Here is a 21561-nt window from a genome sequence, read left to right as displayed (position 1 = left end):
ATAATTTGGGACAAAGAAAGAACATGTGGCCAAGATTGCATGGGGAGCCTTTGCATTTATCACATATATCTACCACATCCGGGTAAATCTGAGAAAGCCTAGATTTAGAGAAATGRATCCTATGTAYAACTTTAAATTGGATCAAACTAAGACGAGCACAGGAAGAGGAAGATCGGATTCTATCAATTACGTCCTCCCAGTTATCCTGGGTCAGCTGGATTCCCARCTCCTTTTCCCATGTATTTTTAATTTTGACGCTAGAATTCACTCTYAGCTTTAGAATAAAACTATAAATCTTAGAAGTCGTACCTTTCTGAAGTGGATTGTATGCAACAATCTTTTCCCAGGGCTGTTCAGGGGGCATAGAAGGAAAATTAGGCAAACATTTAGAGACAAAATTCAATGTAGTTTTTTTTTAAGGAATACAAAGTTCTTTTAGAGTCCTAACAGAGTATATCCATTAAGTCTATACCAGGACTTTGGACCATTTCAAGTCTTATCTTTTTCAAACATTTTAACATATCTGCTGGTATGATTTGTTGTTCTATTGAATAACCCATTTTAGCTTTGAGTACCAAATTACCTCATATTTGACCCAAGAATCCCTTAGAATACGTTCATGCTTGACTTTTAGGTGGTTCTTCAGAAAAATCTTAAACCTTTGGCTGTGCTTGACAGTAGGGATTGTGATAATTTTGTCTTTTATATTGAAATGTTGCTTGGTGTAGTTTGACACCTAGCATACATTCCTTATTGCATGTTATTCTAATTGCACTGTCATAAAGTAATGGATTTGACATGGTGGTTAAAGTTTGAAGTGTGATGGAGAGCATTGCTTGGTCTAACCTTTCAAGCAACCTTCTGGCAAATTCTAATCTGTCATCCTACCTGATTCAAGCCTGTCTTCAATGTTCTGGATTATTTCAAAGAAATTTTGCTTGGAATGAGGAGCTCAGTGTGTTTAAAATACCCTAAAACCAGTGTTTTATATGAGCTGTTCTTAGTTTCCTTAGTTCTGATAGAGGAAAGCTTTAGGTCTGAGTTGCAGACTAAATCTTGTGGGTTTGACTGGCTTTGCTTTTATCAAATTCTTAGAAATGTCAGAAAATGCCTGAAAAGTGAAAATAACTTCTAGTATTCTTTAATTCTAACAAATATATTGCTCTTCTACAGAATGCCTTGATACAAGAGCATTTCTCTTGGTCAAACTGAAAAATGTTGATTGCAAAAACGTGTGTCCTCTTAAATCTGGTTCTTAGCATGGTAAAAGCTCAAAGTGTCAAGATTTTAAAGATCATATGAATATAACTTTCTTTCAACACAAAGATGAATATTGTTTGTAATTAACTGGCTCTTTAAATAGAAACTAAACGAACATTATGAATGTCCAACCATTAACTGATGCTGTATTTTCCTTCTTATTCTTGTTTTTTAGAGTCTTCACCTCTCCTCCCAGGGACACTTCTCTGCAGCCATTCTCTGATCACAGGCCTGGCATCTTTCATCCATTCATCCCTCTCTCCATTCATTTTTACCCTGTCATGAAAGGTCTGTCCAGTAGCCGGAGCCACCATCATATGGTCTCCTATGAGCCATCATACGATCCATTGGGTCACCATGTTGACCGTAAGCCATATTTGTTCGGCCAAATGGATATGCCGTTGCCCATTCCTATGCCACACCCATCTGAGTTGCCCTATTACAATGCTCAGCGTGTTCCATACCCTTCTGAAAGCAACAGCATTGTCCCATATGGAACCTTCCCACGGAGGTGTCACTCCACCTCCTCAGCTCACCATCCTGAGGTAAAGGATGAGTGTATGGCCATGGTGCCATATGTAGGTGGAGGAGGAAGGGGAGGAGGAGGGGGAGGAGGGTATGGGGGTAAATCTCAGTCTTGGGTACCAGTAAATTTTGCAGACCCGTATGAGCAACAGCCGATATTTTCCAGAGATGGCTACCACACACTGCAGTACAAACGAGGAGTGTTGTCCCACGCTGGGGGCATAGGAGCCAATGACAACAATGACAGTCCTGGGCGAATTCGCCATCTGGTCCACTCAGTCCAGAAACTCTTTACAAAATCACATTCATTGGAGGGGCCCCAACACACTCAGTCATCAAAAGGGCCAACTAATGGGAGTGTGTATGGTGGTGGTGGAGGAGGTAACTGTGGTGGTGGTTCAAGAGCCAGCCCAGAGGGTGCGGCTCCTCCTGGGGCAGTGCGCCACCGGAAGCGCAGCAAGAGCCGTGAGCGTTGTCGATCAGCAGAGCCCAAACATCGAAGCTACCACCACCATCACCATCCCCAGCTTCATGGCTCAGCATCTGCTCCGGGGTCTGGATACTGGAGCTCAGATGACAACCTGGAACGGGAGCTGTGTCTTTACCACCCTCATCATCACCAACCTCCACCCTCACCCTCCCTCTCTATTTCCCCCTCACCTATGACAACAGGCCAGTGCCCTGGCAACAACCCCGATAAGTATCCCCAGACTCCCCTCCCAAATCTCTCCTCCTCGCAGTCCCAACAGTACTTCATCATGGATCCCTATGGGACAGTTAACGAGCATGCACACACCCATGCACGCCATGGCCACACTCACCACCACTCTGCACTCAAAGCCTCTCGGAGCAACAGCGATGTGAAATATACTGCTTCACCTGCATGTATACCAATTAGTGGTAACAGCAATAAGAGCGATGGCTGTATCGGTGGAGGAAGTGGCCCCTTGCTGCCACTGGGTCTTGTGGACGGGCCTGTTGAGAAGAAAGGGGCATGGTCATCAAGCCTAACGGTGAGCAGGGCCCGAGAGGTCTACACCAACAGCAGCCACAACCAGCTACGAACCAGCGCAGGATCCGGTAACCTAAACCTAGATAGAGCTCTAGTCAAATCTAAGGGCAGTCAGCAGCAGGACCCTTGCCAATTCTTACAGGTAAATAATTACTCCCTGATTTCAGCCAAAAATAGTTCAATCACTCCCCTCTCTCCCCTGTTGCCTCTTTTTCTCCACCACCTACTTTTCTTAGCAATGTTACCTCTAAGTCAGTGCTGTCCAGTCCTGTGAAGTTTTGGTTTTCCTGACTTTTCAAATAGTGTCATCTATGAAATGACTCATGCAATGTTCTCAGTCTGAGAGGGGAAAAAACATTCAGAAAGTTCCTTAACTGGGCGTAAGCAACTGGCTCATCTAAAATTTAGCCAACTTTTATGCTTTGTTCAGTGAGTTATTAGCTATTTTTTGTTACCCTATTGCCAAACCCAACTTTGAGTCAATTTTTGTTGATATACATGCTAATTAAGTAAATTAAAATATTACTGAAAAGTTTGTTTATTTCAGAAGAAGCAGAAATGTGGGCTTAGTGGAACATATGCTTAATAGTTGCTTAAATATTATTTTAAGAAGGTACTAATCTGACAAACACGATTCATCTGGACAAAATTTCAAAATTGATTGAATATGACTGTTATGTGGTTAAATGGTTGTCTCAAAGTTATGACTTACAGTCAATTGTAATCTGTTTTTAGAATGATTATATTGACAATTAGAGAGAATGTTTATCATTTGAAATAGTAACAAATACCTTATAATCACAGAAGTCACAAAACACACACATGCACACGCACACATACACCAAAATAGCTGAACACTTACTCCTTAATTGCATTGAGGTACTATGTTACGGTTAATTCTTTTAATTAAGGGGGGCTGAGGGGACCTGTTGAATATCAGGTATTTTGACAACTGTCATGTAGACAAAGCAGGCAGCTCTGAGAGGATCATGCTCTTTGATTTCTCCAGTGCATTTAACACAATTCAGCCTGATTTGATTCAGAAGACACAGGAGGAGGCCTCAACAATCAGCTGCTATGGCTACCTCACAAACAGACCACAAACTGTAGTTTGTTTCCCATAGAATGGCACCTGGGCCATTCTATGGGTGTATTCACACCAAGCCTGTTTAGTCCACTATAATTGAATTCTAGTTAGTTTGCCTAGAAAGTCTGCTTTTGTTTGGTGAAGTGTGAAACAAACTTCACATGAATCAAAAAAGGAAACTCTGGTCTGCCTAAAAACCTTGGTCTTGGTTTAGTTAAAGCAAACTCATGTGAGGTTTGAATGCTTATGTGGATGCCAAGCAGACCATAGCAGGAAGCGTACTATAGTGCAGGACATTCTGATTAAATACAACAAAGACAAACACACCTGATCTTTTGGCTTGTGATCTTTTGCCAAAGACAAAAGAGAAATCCTAAAACCTCTAAAGTCTCACACCACTCAATTTTGTTTTCTTTTGTGAAGGAGGAAGTTGCATCAGTGTCTTCTTCAGAGGGTTTTGTGCCATTACCTTTAGTATTTCTTGGTAGGGCACTACAACAGTTTGCTTGACACAGGGTGGTGTGTAAGAGAACCTCAACAGCTGAAAATAGAACAAATATTGCAACGTTGGTCCCCAATTGAACTGAGACTATCGGATTATCAGGTGTGAAAACACCCTAAGCCTCAGACTAGGTGTCACACCTCAGTGCTGATGTTGCCATGATTGCTACACAGGATTTTGCTTCAATTAAGGTTCCTGTATAGGTAAAGCTTGAGAACTACTCCTTTGCCAATGCAGGCTCCTATCACAGTCTACTGATGTCTCCATTCAAGTTCCTTGGATCTTTAAGTATGACCTGTTTTAAGTTCCAGCTTGTGTTTCCATATATCTGAATGAGATCTAGGATCTTAATCTTTTAATCTCATCAAACCAAATACCTTTCATGAACTTATTGCACACATATACAAGTCCTTCCGTCTGACCACCAGAGCGCTATGGCCTTCCTGGACAGGAACCTCCAGGTCTCCAGGGCTGACGTCCTGCTGCTTTTAGAAGTTTCTCTGCTTCAACACACCTCAGTCAAAAAATGAGGTCCTTATCAGGATTCTGGAGAACTTGACTACACTGATTCAGATATTTGATTAAAATATACTGAACCACAGAGACATCTAAGCTTAGCAAAACACCAACCCTCAAAGACTGGAGTTCCCCACTCCTGCTCTAAACTATTAACTTGCTTTTTATGATTATATACATTATTTACCCTGTCAAACAACAATATGTTCCTGTGTAAGCAAAAGATGCAATATTTTAATTTTATTTTATATTGCAAATTTCACAAATAAAAGGAAAGTTTGTGTTGCTTTTCCTGCTGTTTATCACCCTGGTTTGATATTAGTTTGTTTATTTGCAAAATCACTATAAAATTTGAAGTGTGACCTTTTTGCTGAGATGACATGAAAATGTCTTGAGGCGTTCTCTCAAATGGTGCTCACATATGTAAATTGACATTTATTATATTTGAATGTGGCTGAAAAGTTGCATGACTGGATATCACTGACTCAGACTGGGGACACACTAAAACTTAAATTAATCAGATCACAAACAATATTCAATCAATTAATAAAATGCAATCATATGTTCAGTTGTTTACATTAGTATCTACAGAACTAGGGTTTTAGCAAATTAATAATTGATAATTGAATAATTGACTGGAAATTATTCTCAGGACCATTTAGCATCTTAGTAGTTCGGGAGTAATATGATGAAATTTAATACTAACACGGATCAAAAACTTACAGCAAGGCACAAGGGGGACAGGATGCAGAAGGAAGGATGACGTGAAAGGAACCAGAGGGGAATAAAGAAAGTCAAGAAGCTTAAATACTGAGAAAAGGCTGGAGAATGACATTGGGACTGGGTCAGCATAATCAGAGATAATACTGAGCAGGGAGACTGAGGGAAGGTAAAACAATGAAGAGGAACCTGATATAGACTAGAGGATCTACAAACCAGTGAGAGATAGTCTAATGCTGATGTAAGAGAATAAATTCAAATACACAAACAATAAATGACTAAGAAACTAAAAATGATGAATAAACTGATCTGAAAAGACCCTGGAGGCAATTTGAAAAAACCAAATACACCAAGAACTTAATAATGATAATGAACAACAAAGGAAAGATGAGGAAAAACTCAAACACATGGATCATAACAGCCAAGACTCTCTAGGGATTAAAAGTATTGCACAAAACACACAAACTGCAAGTAAAGATTTACCATGAGCTACGATTTTAGGAAAAAAGATCTGTAATTTACTGTTAATGTCAAAATTATTCATAACTGGCAACATTAATTTAAGCATTTATCCCAATTTTTTTCCTTTTCTTTGAGTTGACAAACCAGGACATTGGAACCCCACAGGAGGCTGTAGGTTGAACTCTACATGGTTGGAATGCTGTTGAACAGCTGAGCCAAAGTGAATATCAATAAAGATACATTCTTAAAAATGAGGTCTGATCAGCTGACAAGCACAGTGAAATATGGTTAGGCCAGTACTTCTCACATAGTGGGACGCGCCCCCGCTATGGGGCATGGTGAGGTGTTGCAAGAAGCATTAGGGCTTAAATATTGTCTTTATTTATGCTTCACTGATAAACAAGAACATTTTTGAGACTTAATAAATTTCTCTTCACAAAGTCATGCGGCTGTAGATCAAACGAAATGACAACACAGTCGACCATTGAACTGTGGCATGATTAATAGCCGTCTTATCAATAGATCTGAGCTGTTGGTCTCTGCAGCTCCTCCAGAGCTACCATGGGTCTCTTGGATGCTTCTCTAACTCAGTGTTTCTCTGTTATGGTCATTTTCTAGGTATTCCCCTTCTGCCACACACCTGACTTGAATAATTGAGTGATTAACAGGTTTCTGTAGTACTTAATGACATGCAGAGGATGTCATGCAATTAATGCAGGTGTAGAATCAGGTGATCTGGAACAGAGACACATCTGAAGCATACAGGACAGTGATTGCTGAGGACTGAAATAAACACTCGTCCAACTAATACTTTCTCCTTTCCTGGTTAGCTTAGGTGGATGTTCATGTTTTGGTCAGTCTGCAGTAGTTTCATCCATGTTCAGATGATGGATAGAACATAACTTTGTAAGGGACAACCTGAAAGCTTTGAAGGCTCAGTGAAGATGAACATCCACCAACACAAATGACTGCGATGAAACCGTTTTGGTAGAACAAAAAATAAAAAAATAAAAAATTCAAACATTTGGTATAAACACATTTTGTAAAAAAAAAAATAAAAATCTGTAAATCTGACTCCATCAGTGTGCAGAGCAAAATTTATTTAAATGCAATCAACTTCAAAGCATTTTAGGATAAAGTTATAGTGTGTCCACAACACTGTAAGGTACATTGGTGCATTGTTCTCCAGAACTCGTCTTGATCACTCTGCTTTTCCTGCACTTACCCAACTCACCCTCAAACTTTTTATCCACCCAGCATCCTACCACCCACCAACCCAAACTTTTACTTTTTTCTTGGTTTGAAGAGTCATTCTCTTTCTTGTCCTCTTCCTCCTCTTCCCTTTTTTGAGTTGAAAAGAGAAGTAAGTGCAGAGCCAGTAGTAGCCTTACTCTCTAAATACTAGGTAATGACATTACCTCACAAAGAACAGCTTTAACTGTTTGTAGAGCTAATTTTTAATTTAGAAGGCATCTCTTCTTGCCTTTGTGTCAGTTATTTTGTGTTTTTTTCTGTTTCTATCTTTAACAGCTTTTTCTTGTACAGAATTCTGGATGACATCATGTTGGATTCAGTGTTTAAAGTCAAATTGAATTTCACAATTATTTGTTGTCTCAAGTGACTTTAGTTAGGCGAGTTGTGCTTTAATAGCTGAAAACTTTATTCTTTCTATACCTCATAGACATGAGGTAAAGAAAAAATAAGTTATTGTTTATTTCACTCCAGCAGATTTTTGTCTTAGATCAGTGTTTCTCAAAGTTTTTTGGGCCAGCGCCCCCCCAGCCTTTATCCAGGTCACTCACCGCCCCCAACAAAGAATTTGCAGGCTACTTTCCACTGACTATTATTTTATCATTAATATTACTATCACTATTGTAGATGTTTTGATTTTTATGCTTGTTTCTGTATTTATCATCAAAAATTATTTCCCAGAGACTAAAAAAGTCATGGGAATAGAAATTATTTTCACAGGCGTCTAAGAAAAATGCCATGAACATTCAAGTTAAAATCTGTAGGCCTAACAGCAGCCAATCAGAGTGGAAAAAATATTATTTTGTGCCATTTTCTAGTTGTTCAATCTTCCACAAAATGACCAGATAAAAGATGAACAACATGCCAGTTTAAACTTTGAACTATTTGCAAAATGACTGAGCTCTGCAACATTAAAACATGGATAGAACTGTAACTACATTAATCATAACTCTTCTTCTCTTCAGTATTTCTGTCAGTTTCTGGTGGTGCAGCTCTGTGCTGCCTTCAGGAGAATGGGACATCAGATTATCAACCATCAGTGGCGCAACTATTATTCAGGTGGATGCAAAAACATAGATTGGCGCTATAAAATGAACGCTCTCTATCGTGGTATCAGCCATGGAGGGATTTCTTGATTTCTTGATTTAAATGGGTTCATTTTTCAGAGGGATACTCAGTGAGGGTATCGTGATTTTAGCTACCAGTAGCAGGAGAACGGAGCTGCGCCAAGAAGCTAACAGAAGCTACAAACACTGAATAGAAGAAGAGCTGCCATTGATACAGTTGCAGCCAAGCATGATTTAATGTTACACAATACAGTTTTACCAAGTTGCTCGAAGTCTAAACTGGCATTGTTTGCATTTAAGGTGTAAAGTTTACCTTCGACCAAACGCCCCCCAAAGGCATCCCAGCGCCCCCCTTTTGTAAAAATGTCCGCCAGCGCCCCCTGCCGTCCTCTGAACGCCCCCTGGGGGGCGGTACCGCCCACGTTGAGAACCGCTATCGTAGAGTAATGGTTCAGTTTGTTTGAGTATGTAGACTTGCATAGTGGTGTGAAAAAGTATTTGCCTCCCTTCAGATTTCTTCTGTTTTTGAACCTTTGTCCCACTTCTGTTTTCAATTTATAAAACTGCTTTTAATATGGGATAAAGATCACCTGAGTGAATATAAAATTATTTCAAATGACTCCATTCCTTAAATAAAAAAGGTATCAAAACCTAGCTGTTGATATCTGAAAAAAAAAAGCCCTCATGACTAAAGACTGAGCAAAACTTGACAACTTGGAGCCTTTCTTCAGGCCATCCAGTCCAGCCTTATACCACTGTCATATTGTAAAGGAGAACACTTCACCTTCTTTAACTGAGTATGGTGTATGGTTGTACATTTGTAATTTTTGCAAGCTTCTGAAACCTTTAGTGCACGCTCCCATTTTCTTTCTTCATTTACAGATGCAGTTTTTGGGGAATGGCGTTGGAGGGGAATTATGTCTCTAAAAGACCTATACATTAGTAACCATGTGTGTTCATTTGAACAATTACAGCTAAAATATATATTACCGAACTCATTTATAGGTACCTGCTGGCTGCAGCTGAGGAATTGTATAAGACAAAATATTTTCACGTTTGAATGTCCTGTTTAAGATCTAAAGGTTTAATTTTGTCATTGGTTGACATCTTTTCAACACTCTCAACATAGTACCATAATTAAACAAATGTGGGAGGAAACTCTTAACATCTTTATTAAAGACAACACTTGGAAGCACCATATCCACTACTATTCTATTAATGCTTGACTACAGGTGCTCCAATGCAAAATCATAAATAGATTACATTATTTGAAGGCCAAACTAAATGTTTTACCAAAAATCTCTCCCTCATGTGCAAGGTCACCTGTCAATGGCAACATGTGGAGAACACAGGGAATTACAGAGAACAGATAGAAGGAAGCAGCAAGGAGTGACTGAGAATGAGGTACTTACGTACTGGGAGGTTGAATGTTAAACAAAAGACCTGAGCTATCAGGTTGCAGGGATGAGGAGAGAACATAAAGCAGACTGGAGAAAGAGAGAGAGAGAGAGACAGAAAGTGCCACAGAGGGTGAGAGAATACACAGGGGATTAGGAAATAAACATACTAAGGAATAATTAGACAGAACAAAAAACTAGAATAGTTAAGAAAAGACTGAACTAAAGAAAAACTGGAACAAAACTAATCTAATTAAATAAGAAATTAACATAATAGTGAAACTAAAATCAAAAGATCCTATTATCATTATTAATTTTAATGCATTTTTTTATTTATTGCTTTTTGTATTAGTTTTTTTTTTTTTCTTGCTTTCTCTTTTCTTCGTAATGGTCATGTTGTGGTCTCCTATATCACTGTCTGTTGTATTGGTTAAAATTAAAAGTGTTTCAATTAAGTTGGATTAAAAACAGAACATCTAGAGAACTGCAGATCTACTGCCTAAGTTAAGTATTGAACATTCCAGAAAACAAGACCTGGAGCCCAGTGACACTTTGGTTCAGCTGCAGGACAATGATACATTGTAGCAAAGCCGCTTAAAAAAATGAAGATTTTGAGTGGCCTATTTAAAGTGTGGACTTAAAATCAATTCAGGTATTATGGAATGACCTTAAACACATTAATAATAGAAATAATTCAACATGACTGAATTAAAACCTTAACCATTAAAACATCTGTCAGTAATGACTTCAGTAATGACTTAGAATTAGTGAATAACTGATAAGTTTTCTAAGTTGTTGATCCTAAGGGTGTCACAACCAGCTATATAAGTTTAGGGTGCATTTACTTTTTCACATAGTACTTTTTGAAAGTATTCATGTTATACTTATCCAATACTAACATTTGTGTTACGATCTGAAACATTAAATTAGAAAAAAATTCTTAAGGGGGCAAACACTTTTTCTTACCACTGTCTTCAAGAATCACTGTGTTAATTTAACTTTTCAAGTGTTTGACTCTCTTGCTTCATTGCCCATCATTAGAGCAATATAGAATATTTTTTCAGACTTACATTAAGTGAGGCATCAAGAAACTAAAATGAGAGTTTAGAAGAGTGGCTGAAAGAACAGCGAGAACGTTCTGTTCTGCCCTCACAGAATAGGGCAGAATAGGGATACTGACAGAACCATAGTGCAGGACATCTAGCTGTCATTACATTTTGATGCATATATTTTATTTTAACTGGGGTGATCATAGTGCAGGTTGTTTTTCTTGACTTACTTTGAACTCCATTATAGTCAAAATAATCTCAATTATTTGTACTTGCAGGCTTAACACACTTTGCTGCTCTCCCATGTTATTTATTATGTTGTCTACAAATTCTCTTCTGCATGTCAGCTGCGGAGCTCCCAGCTTCACCTTCATTTACTTTAAATGCTGCTACTTTACACCATAAAACCAGGGTTGTCAAGGGAACGTCAACATTCTGTGGCTTATATCACACAGCTGATGGTTAGAACTACACACCAACTCAGTGGTAACATCCTATGTTCAAGTAATTATTTATAGAAATGCAGATAATTCTTCATGGAAAAGATGACCAGAATCTCACATGTAGCAGTAGAGAGTTACTAACAGCAGCCCTGTTTCTCAGCAATACAGTAGACTGAGTGTCAAGCTACTGTGGATGTAAAGCCAGTGCGTGGGTGAGAGGCACTGCTGATAATACTGCAGCTGGTCCTTTCTCTTTTTATAGCCAAACTGCTCATTTGTGTGTCTTTGACGTCACACACATGCACAGAGAGAGAGATAGATATTTAACTCAACAGATCTGTTCATCTTTTCTGCCAATGAATCAAACCCATTTTCTGTAATTCATCAGAATAAAGTTTAGTCTTCGTTCATGTACAACATAAAAGAAACAAAACAATTATTTCTTATGGGGAAATACCACAACAATAATAAAGATATAATGAAAGATTTTGATCTTCTCAACAATAAGCAAAGCTAAATCAGAGAAGAATTATAGTACACTTTTGAGTTCAAATACATACACTACACACTAAAAGGTTTTCTTGGACAACCAAATTAACTTCAGTGAAGCAGATGTTTGAATTAGCCAGAGAGAAATTTCCAAATGACCTCTGCACATACTGTTCTATGCTAATTAGCCAGCAATTTCACTGTGGTGCAGACAATCTGTCAAGCCATGTCTGTGAGAGAATCAGGAATGGAGGACAATGTGATTAGTTCAGGGTTTTTTGGATGCTGGATCATTCTCTTATTTTTTCGCCTTTAATACTAAGTCCTTGGTTGTCTTTCAGTGTACAACAAGGACAGCTTAGTGTGCCAGTTTGGTGACTGGAAGTCAGAGAGCAGAGGAAAACATCTTCCTGACAACACTTATGTATTTTCTTTCTTGCTATCAGGTACCTCAAGATGAGTGGAGTGGTTTTTCTCCTCTGGGGAAGGAGGATGACATTCCCTGTCGAAGGATGAGGAGTGGCAGCTATGTGAAAGCCATGGCTGAGGATGACAGCGGAGACTCTGATGGAAGCCCCAAACCTTCACCGAAGATGCAGGCACGTCGCGCCAGCTACCTTAAAGCTACACAGCCGTCACTTACTGAGATGACCACTCTACAGTAAGATTTCTACATTTCCTTTTTTCCAAGTAGATCATTTGAAATAAATTTCTGTTTCATTCAATGTGATTATTCAGAAGGATTTCTGCTTTAGTATATTGATGTGCATAGGATCCTTGTGATCTATGCTGGTCTGGTTCACCAGACAGAATGACAAAAAGAGACATTAAAGATTTGCAAATATAAAATTTGAAATATTAACCAATGCTTAAATGGAATTACTTCTTCTCTGCATCCAATATTTTGTTTTTTAGACAGTGCCACCTTTCCGCAGACAGCCTCCTCCATGGACAATGAAGTTGTAATTTCCATCCAGGAGTTTTTGTCATCTGGTAGTCTTTGTAGTTTGTTTGGTGAAGAGTCTTAAAAAATGTACATAATTCTTCATTGCTTTTGGTAAATGTTTCACATTCATATTGCTTGTGGTCGCAAAAACCAGGTAGTGGAAATGGACTAGCTGAAGCAAGATTTCAAAATCGCATTTCTGCTTTAAAAACAGTTATAAGCTCCTGACGAATCACAAAACAATTCACAGAGTTCTGTACCGGAAGGTACATTGTATCTCAGCAGTAGATTGGCTCCACGCATTTATGGTGTTCCCTGAAGAGTTCAATCTTCATTTTATGAACATTGAACACAGTGAAATTCATGTCAAGCTTGGTCTTCTCAGAAATTCAGTAAAAAAAAAAAAGTACAAATGTTTGCCTTCAATGAAGAACGGTTGAATCCCTCTCTCTTTCAAGTTTGTAGTTTCCCATTTTGTGGAGGTTCTGCTCTGGAACCTCTCCAAATGACTGTAAAGAGAATAATTCTTCATAAAATGAAGAACATTATTTAAAACCCTGAACATCTTCTTCATCAGACCGCCATACAACAAAAAACCTCTTCTGTCAAAACCGTAATACTGACTGCTACAGGAGATCCTTCCAGCTCACAGCCATCAGCATCTACAATAACTATTTCAACAAACTTTGATATTATGAGTGCTAACAACATATAACTTCCCTTTTGGATTAAATATGCATTTTTGAAATTTGACTTTTGTGGGTAGGTTAAAGCTGTCGTTCTGAATGTTGGTGAGTAAAATCTGTCCATGTATGATTTGTCGTTCCTGCAGTTTTATTGAATACCACACACTGTGTGACTGACATGTTCTTTGATTTGATGGACCTAAAGTTAAAGTGTAAAAGAACATCACAAAATACAGAACGTTACATTTCAAACATATCCATGACATCTTCTGGTCAAGGGAGGTGAAAAAAACTGGAAACTAGTCTGCTACCTTGTCATCTTCAGTTTATATGTGTTTGACGGTAAACTTTGTTTGTTAAACTAACATAAAGCTTTTAAGAGAATTTGACCTTCTTTTTGTCTTTTAATGCTGTATTAACACACAGCTTCCTAGTGAATCTCAGTTGAAGCCTTTCATTAAAGGACAGAATGTTAAAACAAGAGAGTAATAACAGTACTATAGAAAGACATTGAATTTTTTGGCCTACATAAACGGCTACGTTAAACATATCTGTTATATTAAAGCAATGTAATTATGGAAAATATTATCATTTTAATAAAGCACACCTGAGCAAAATGGGGTGTTTTGATTAAAACATAATCATCTTACAATCTCAGAGGTGCTGATCAATATTCCTCTTCCAGGCACTTATCCCCAAGTTGCCTCTGATCAATGTTTGAGTATGCTTGGGTAATTGTGGCTCTAGTGCACAATATAAATTGAGCTTGTTCACCATTTACTATATTTGAATGATTAGCAGTATTTTTGAATAACGACAAAGCAATACATGAAAGCCTTGTGGGTTAATATGAAGGGGTTATTTTAATGTGATAATCACTTTCTCTTCAATAGAAAGTTAGCTCAGCTGGTAATGATGCCTGACTTTGAACTCAACCCCATTCTTCATCACATCAGGTGTGGTCTGACTACCAAGCCCTTCCTTTCTGGATAGTCAAAATATTCATATTATAAACTAAAATGCTTTTTTCTCCCCTACTTAGCTAACATGTTGGTGCACAAAAAAGGAATTTTTATCATACATTTAAGAAGGTAGTAAATGACTTGTGTATTCTGTGAAGCAATGATGTTGGTAGGTGAAGATGAATTGGACAGTTTCTGAGATAACCTGATGTGTGTCTCTGTCAGAATTTCCACAGAACACTCCCCCAAACTGCAGATCAGGAGTCACAGTTATTTGCGTGCTGTGAGTGAGGTTTCAATAAACAGAAGCCTGGATACACTGGATCCTAAAACTCTCCTTGACCCCAAATCACTGCTGTCTTCACCCCAATACCGATCACGCAATGAAAGCTACATGAGAGCCATGAGCACCATCAGTCAGGTTGGTTCCAAGCATCTGTTACTTTGACTCTTTCAATCCAGTTATGCTACTGTGTACACACAAACTTGAGGGAAGCTAACATTTTTTATTTAATTTTCATAATCTCTGATTTGCAAAATGTTAGTAGTGGATTTCTGACTGATATCATTTTATCACATCTTTTTAATCTGTCCTGTAAATAAAGATGATCTGAGAATTTTTTGTTTCCAACAAATTGTTACCTTTATGTTGGGCTAAGAAAAGCCACTATATTGTTCTGACAATGTGTTACTTAAAATGCAGATAGCTGGGGCATTAGTTTCTACAGATATATCTGACTGCACAAACAGCTTCAGTCTTCAATAAGCTAGCTCCAGAGCACCTTATTAAACAGGTATGCTGACATTAGTAACTTACCACTTTGCGACCTAACGGAAGTTAACCCATCATACTCCACTGATCATTTAGGTAGATAGCTCATGGACAAAGTTTCATTTAAAAAGGGAATTATTCTCCCTCTTCAGGACCAGCAAAGGCAAATGAGGCAGACTAGCAGTGCTTGCTAACAACTGATGGTATCACCTAGGATGTGTTACTGTGAAATATCATCCCTGTCACCTGGAAACTGTGCTAATAGTATGTAATTGCAATATGAGAATGTCATACAGCCATGGTATTCAGTCAGAAGGCTTTTAAGATTTTCTACAGGACTGACTGTAAATGCAGATCCTTCCTGCTGACAGCGTGACCTCCCACAATAACTCTTTGAAGATACATGGATGATATGACAATGCTTAATTTCCCCATGGGATCAATAAAATATTTTTGCCATCCATCCATTTTCTGCCGCTTATCCGAGGTCGGGTCGTGGGCGCAGCAGCTTCCGAAGGGAGGCCCCAGATACTTAAACTCCTCCACTTGAGGCAGGACGACCCCCCTGACCCGGAGAAGGTACTCTACCCTTTTCCGGCTCAAGACMATGGCCTCAGATTTGGAGGCACTGAGCCTCATCCCAGCCGCTTCACACTCGGCCGCGAACCGCTCCAGCGAGAGCCGCAGATCACAATCTGATGAAGCCAACAGGACCACATCATCCACAAAAAGCAGACATGTGATCCTAAGGCCACCAAAACAGCACCCTCCCATGCACCCTCCAGGTCCCTGCTGAGGGTGTAGAGCTGGTCCAGTGTTCCACGACCAGGACGAAAACCACACTGCTCTTGCTGAATCTTGCTGAAGGTTTGACTATCCGACGGACCCTCCTCTCCAGGACCCCTGAATAGACCTTACCAGGGAGGCTTAAGAGTGTGACCCCCTGTAATTGGAGCACACCCTCCGGTCGCCCTTTTTGAATAGGGGGACCACCACCCCAGTCTGCCAATCCAGGGGAACTGCCCCCGATGTCCATGCGATATTGCWGAGTCGTGTGAGCCAACACAACCCTGCAACATCCAGAGTCTTAAGGAACTCCGGGCGGATCTCATCCACCCCCAGGGCCCTGCCACCGAGCTTTTTGACCACCTCAGTGACCTTGTCCCCAGAGATTGGAAAGCCCAACCCAGAGTCCTCAGGCTCAGCTTCCTCAACAGAAGGCATGTTGGTGGGATTGAGGAGGTCTTCGAAGTATTCCGCCCACCGGCCCACAACGTCCCGAGTTGAGGTCAGCAGCGCACTATCCCCACTATATACAGTGTTGGTGCTGCACTGCTTCCCCCTCCTGAGACGCCGGATGRTRGACCAGAATCGCCTCGAAGCCGTACGGAAGTCTTTCTCCATGGCCTCTGCAAACTCCTCCCACGCCCGAGTTTTTGCCTCAGCGACCACCCGAGCCGCATGCCGCTTCGCCCGCCGGTACCCATTAGCTGCTTCTGGAGTCCCACAGGCCAAAAAGGCCCAATAGGACTCCTTCTTCAGCTTGACAGCATCCCTCACCGAAGGTGTCCACCAACGGRTTCRAGGGTTGCCGCCACGACAGGCACCAACAACCTTGCGGCCGCAGCTCCGATAAGCCGCCTCGGCAATGGAGGTACGGAACATGGTCCACTCAGACTCAATGTCCCCCACCTYCCCCGGARCGTGTTCGAAGTTCTGCCGGAGATGGGAGTTAAAGCTCCGTCTCACAGGGTACTCCGCCAGACGTTCCCAGCAGACCCTCACTACAYGTTTGGGCCTGCCAGGTCTGACCGGCTTCCTCCCCCASCACCGGAGCCAACTCACCACCAGGTAGTGGYCAGTGGACAGCTCCGCACCTCTCTTCACCCGAGTGTCCAAGACATATGGCCGCAGATCCAATGAAACGATTATTATAAAGTTTATTTGATAGGGACAGACACACATCGACGTAGACAAACCGAATAAAACAGCAGTCCCATGTTTGCATTATGGTGCAATAGCAACAGCTAATTCACAGCACTTGTCCCTAAATGGGCTTTTAAAAAAAATAACTCTAAAATTGAAGTGATAATCATTTAAAATAGCACAACATAATGTATACAAACAGAAAAATGTAAAACATCAAAAATGGGTAAAGGTCTGTTTTTGACATAACCCGAGTTTTGTTTGATTTTTGAACATACTAAAACTGGTTAGACTTTAAATGAAAAGGAAGTGAGTTCCAAACTGCAGATCCTCTCAGACGGAGCACTTTGAGCAAAAGTGGTTCTTCGAAAGGAGACCTTACAATTTCCATCCAAAGCCACTCTGGTAGATCTGCTGTTGCCCTGCAGTCTCTGTATACAATCGCTTAATGGCGTAGGTGCAAGTCCATTTAAACATTTAAAAATCAATTTTAATACATTATAAGTTAGAAAATTTGTAAAATCCAAAATGCCAAATTTAGCCAAAGTGTGACAGTGATGGAATCTAATTGGCTTTTGATATAAAACCTTTAAGGCCCAATTATAGAGACTTGCTAATGGTATGAGTATAGTTTGATTAGTCTGAGACCAGACAGTAGCTCCATAGGTAAAATGTGAGGATCAGTGAGTTCAAAAACATCTCTGCACAGTGAAGTGTCAAACAATGTCTAATAATTTTAAAACAATTTATATTCGATCCAACAGTTTTCCAGATTTTATCAACATGGCTCCTAAAATTTAACTGAGCATCCAGAATTATTCCTAAATATTTTTCTTGTGATACTTGTTCAATAGGGTCCCCATTGATCTGAATATTCAAGGACTGTAATGATGTTTTCTTGATTGAAAAGCAAATGCACTTTGTTTTTTTGTATTGAGAGTAAAGCAATAATCCTTTAGCCATGTTGATCATCTCTGCAGACTGTTCTGAAGTTTTTCACTAACAACAATACCGCTTTTGTCCGATGTGTAAACAATGGTGTCATCAGCATACATTTAAAGATTGACTTCAGGACAAATTTCAGGAAGACTATTAACTGCCATGTTGGTGTCGAGTTTCCTAACCCACATGCAGAAACACTCCAGAGACAGGGAATACAATGATGTGATTTATTTACAATGAATACAAACAATGAGAAATGGAATCCTAGGTTCATCTGGCAGATCTCAGGGCAACTAGGGGAGGATAGAAATGATTAGTCAGGATCCAGGGAATTTGCAGTTTGGTGGAGGTTGGTGACTATACCTGTCAGGGGGAGTTTTGGACCGGGAGAGGACCTTGAGAGTCTAGAGGCTGATCAGCGGGTTGAGGGCTGAGGTCAGTGGCGGCGGCGGAGGACGGACAGGTAAGACTCTAGGCAGTGAAGGTTCCATCTCGAGGGTTGGCTGTTGACCTGATAATTCAGGACCAGGGTAGCTGTGAACGCAGAGACAAGAAGGGTCAGAATCTGGGAACAGATCTAGGTAGAAGTAGCTCAAGGTAAGCCGGTACCGATACTGGCTAACACTCTGGTAGAGAAGTGACAGCATCCTCCTCCACTTATACGCCTCCAAATGAGTAGATGGAGAACAGGCGTGCAGACGCCGACCCATGCCCTCAGGAGGAAGGCATGGGTCCTCCTGACCCATGCCTTCCTAGTGGAGAAAAGCTGACAAACCTAGTGGAGAAAAGCTGACAAACCTCTGGATCCCAACATTAACAAACTAAAAATGACCCGGACCCAAGATGGTTCCTTGTGGAATCCCTGTTACAATTTTGCAGAAGACAGATTTACTGTTATTAATGAGAACACATTGTTAACAATCTTCCAAATATGATTTAAACCAAGACAATGACCGTTCTGAGAAATTAAATGATGAAAGCACTTGAGATCAGTAAATTGTGATTCACCGTATCAAAGGCCTTTTTCATATCAAGATAAACTGCACCAGTAATTTGTCCCTTGTCAAGTGATTGTTTAACCTTTTCAAGCAGCAAACTTACAGCATCTCTGTGGAATGTTGACGTCTGAAACCAAACTGAAGCGGATGCAGAAGATTGTTACTTTCTAAATGCAGTAGTAGTTGTTCCAGAATAATTTTCTCCAGCACTTTTGACATGACCGGAACCAGACTTATTGGTCTGTAGTTGATGATTTCATGTGGATTTCCTGATTTAAAAATCGGTTTCACCAAAGCTTTTTTCCATGCATCGGGAAATTGCCCTGTGCTGATGGAAATGTTAACTATATGAGTTAAAGGTTGTACTAAAATGTTACTGTATTTTTTTAAAAACATAGCATCTAAATTATACATATCCTTTGCGTGAGAATTACTTAAGCTGTTAATGGCTTTTTGATCATCAGAGTAATGAATTTCCTTAATCTCAAAGAAATCAGAACACTTTTTGGTCGGTTTTGTACCGTGTGTTTCCATTGGAGCTGGCAGAAACTTTGATGCCAAGTCTTTAACTGAAGAGAGGAAAAAAAATCATTAAACATTGTTACTAGCTTAGCAGGATCAGTTATGGTTTTTCCTGCTATTGCAAGTTCATATTTATATTTAGTGCGTGCATTGGGATTCAGTGAACTGTTTAGTTGTTTCCAGATCGTCTTACCATTCCCTCCAGTTTCTGATAAGACATTTGTAAAATATTTAGCTTTAGATTTGTACATTTAACTACTTTGTTCCTCAAACTTTTAAAAAGCAGTCAATCTGTGGTCCTTTTATTTTTAAGAAAAGATTTTAAAGCAGAGTCTCTCTTTTTCATTAACAGCCGAATGTCATCCCATACCCAAGGTAGCTGTATTTTTCTTCGTCCCTTCGTATGGGTTTTAAGAAACTTATTCATAGTATTACAAACATTGAGAATACATGTATTGCAGCAATCATTTATCTGATTCTGGCTAGAAACGTCATCCCAATTAACCTTAGCTAATTCGGCCTCAAATTTGTGTACATCCTGTCTTGGAATTTGTATTACAGTCTGTTTCTATGTATTATAGCGACTGACAAAACGATTTTGAGATAATTTTCTTGCAATGAGAGTAATATTGTGGTCAGATAAGCCGCACACCAAGTTATAGGATTTTATGATTCGACCAGGTTTATTTGAAAAAATTTAATCTATTAAAGTTTGACTGTTTTTAGCGATACGAGAGGGACTACTGATTAACTGGTGAAAATCTAATTTTGCTGTCAGTTCTCCAAGTGGTTTTTTCAATTTATTGTCCATCCAGTTTTTATCAAAATCCCCCAAAATGATTACTGTTGTGTCTAAATCCTGTTAACAATTCCTTTAAGTTATGATAAAAAGTTGTGTTGCAACTTGATGGTGGATTGTACACCACTACAATATTAAAATTCATACGAGGTGAAAGACAAACATTTAAACATACAGATTCTATTGATATGCTCATCTATGACCATCTCATTGACGTTAAATAAGTCTTTTATGTAAATTAATACTCCCCCTCTTCGCCCCACAACTCTATCCTTTCTGAAACATGGATATCCTGATCCATCGATCACATTAGTTGGAATGTTATCAGTTAGCCAAGTTTCACTTAGACATAGAAAATCCAAATTAGATCCCATTAGCAATGTTCTTATTTCCTCACATTTGGGTATGAGACTTCTTATATTTAAATGTCCTCCAAAGATACCTTTAGGTTTAAGTGCAGGGTCCCAGACCACTCTAGCATGATTAACAGTTTGAAAAAATAGATAATGTCTTTGTTTGTTTATTGCCTCCGTATGTAATGTCTTTGGCTTCCGTCGGGCCGGTCCATGTCTCTTTGTCTTGTTGGAATTAGCCATCAAGTTCTTACTTTCACTTCTTCGTAGCAGACCGTTGTTGATAATCCCAGAGCTGGTATCCAGTGTGACAGGTGGCGCGATCCAAAGATCTCCATGAGGAAAATGGTTAGTACAAACATTTGTTGACAGTGTACTGACACCATAGGTCTTCTGAGTTGAAACATCAGACGCCATAGCATGGTAGCAAGCCACAGCTTTCCCACCAGTCATGCCGCGTTCGCCACACAAAACAGTTCGATCGAACTGCTGTCCGATATGTTCCTGGGTGTAAAACATGTGCTCCGACACATCGCCGCCCTACGTCAATCCGCGTTTCCCCATCAGATACGGTCCCCCCCCCTGCGTCTTCTTGCCGCTCCGCCCGGCCCACGCGGCAAAATACGCGCGTGCTCGTGCTCAGCACGCGTGCTCGCACGCGCATAGGAAACTACGGACACCGTGAAAGCTCAAACAATATGTTTCGGCAAAGTTGTCACTTTCTTCAAGTTTTTGCGGGAAACTAATAATAACAACAACAACAATTACAATAACAACAACAATAATAATAATAAATAATAGTGATGATAAATACATATATGTCACATATATATTATAATTATTATAAATGTATGTATATGTTTAGTTATATATAT

The 21561-nt window shown here is 39.7% G+C and overlaps 1 protein-coding gene across 6 annotated transcripts in view; it reads left to right on the top strand.

The window, feature by feature from the left end:
• The window catches only part of LOC103479228 (disks large-associated protein 1-like), a 118020-nt gene that overhangs the window by 50340 nt on the left and 46119 nt on the right, over nt 1-21561 (top strand). For 3 of the 6 annotated variants that reach the window (XR_001777506.1, XM_017310104.1, XM_017310105.1), the window contains exons 3-6: nt 1436-2939; nt 12227-12441; nt 14600-14795; nt 20957-21034. Coding sequence is in view for 5 of the 6 variants with exons in the window: in XM_017310104.1 (XP_017165593.1) it covers nt 1542-2939; nt 12227-12441; nt 14600-14795; nt 20957-21034 (1887 nt within the window). In the remaining variant the exon portion in view is untranslated. The remainder of the gene's footprint in view (nt 1-1435; nt 2940-12226; nt 12442-14599; nt 14796-20956; nt 21035-21561) is intronic. The other 3 variants (XM_017310106.1, XM_017310107.1, XM_008433540.2) reach the window with 3 other exon arrangements.

The sequence above is a fragment of the Poecilia reticulata genome, linkage group LG17, assembly GCF_000633615.1.
Source record: "Poecilia reticulata strain Guanapo linkage group LG17, Guppy_female_1.0+MT, whole genome shotgun sequence".
Lineage (NCBI taxonomy): Eukaryota > Metazoa > Chordata > Actinopteri > Cyprinodontiformes > Poeciliidae > Poecilia > Poecilia reticulata.
This window is presented reverse-complemented; position numbering and strand designations above follow the sequence as displayed.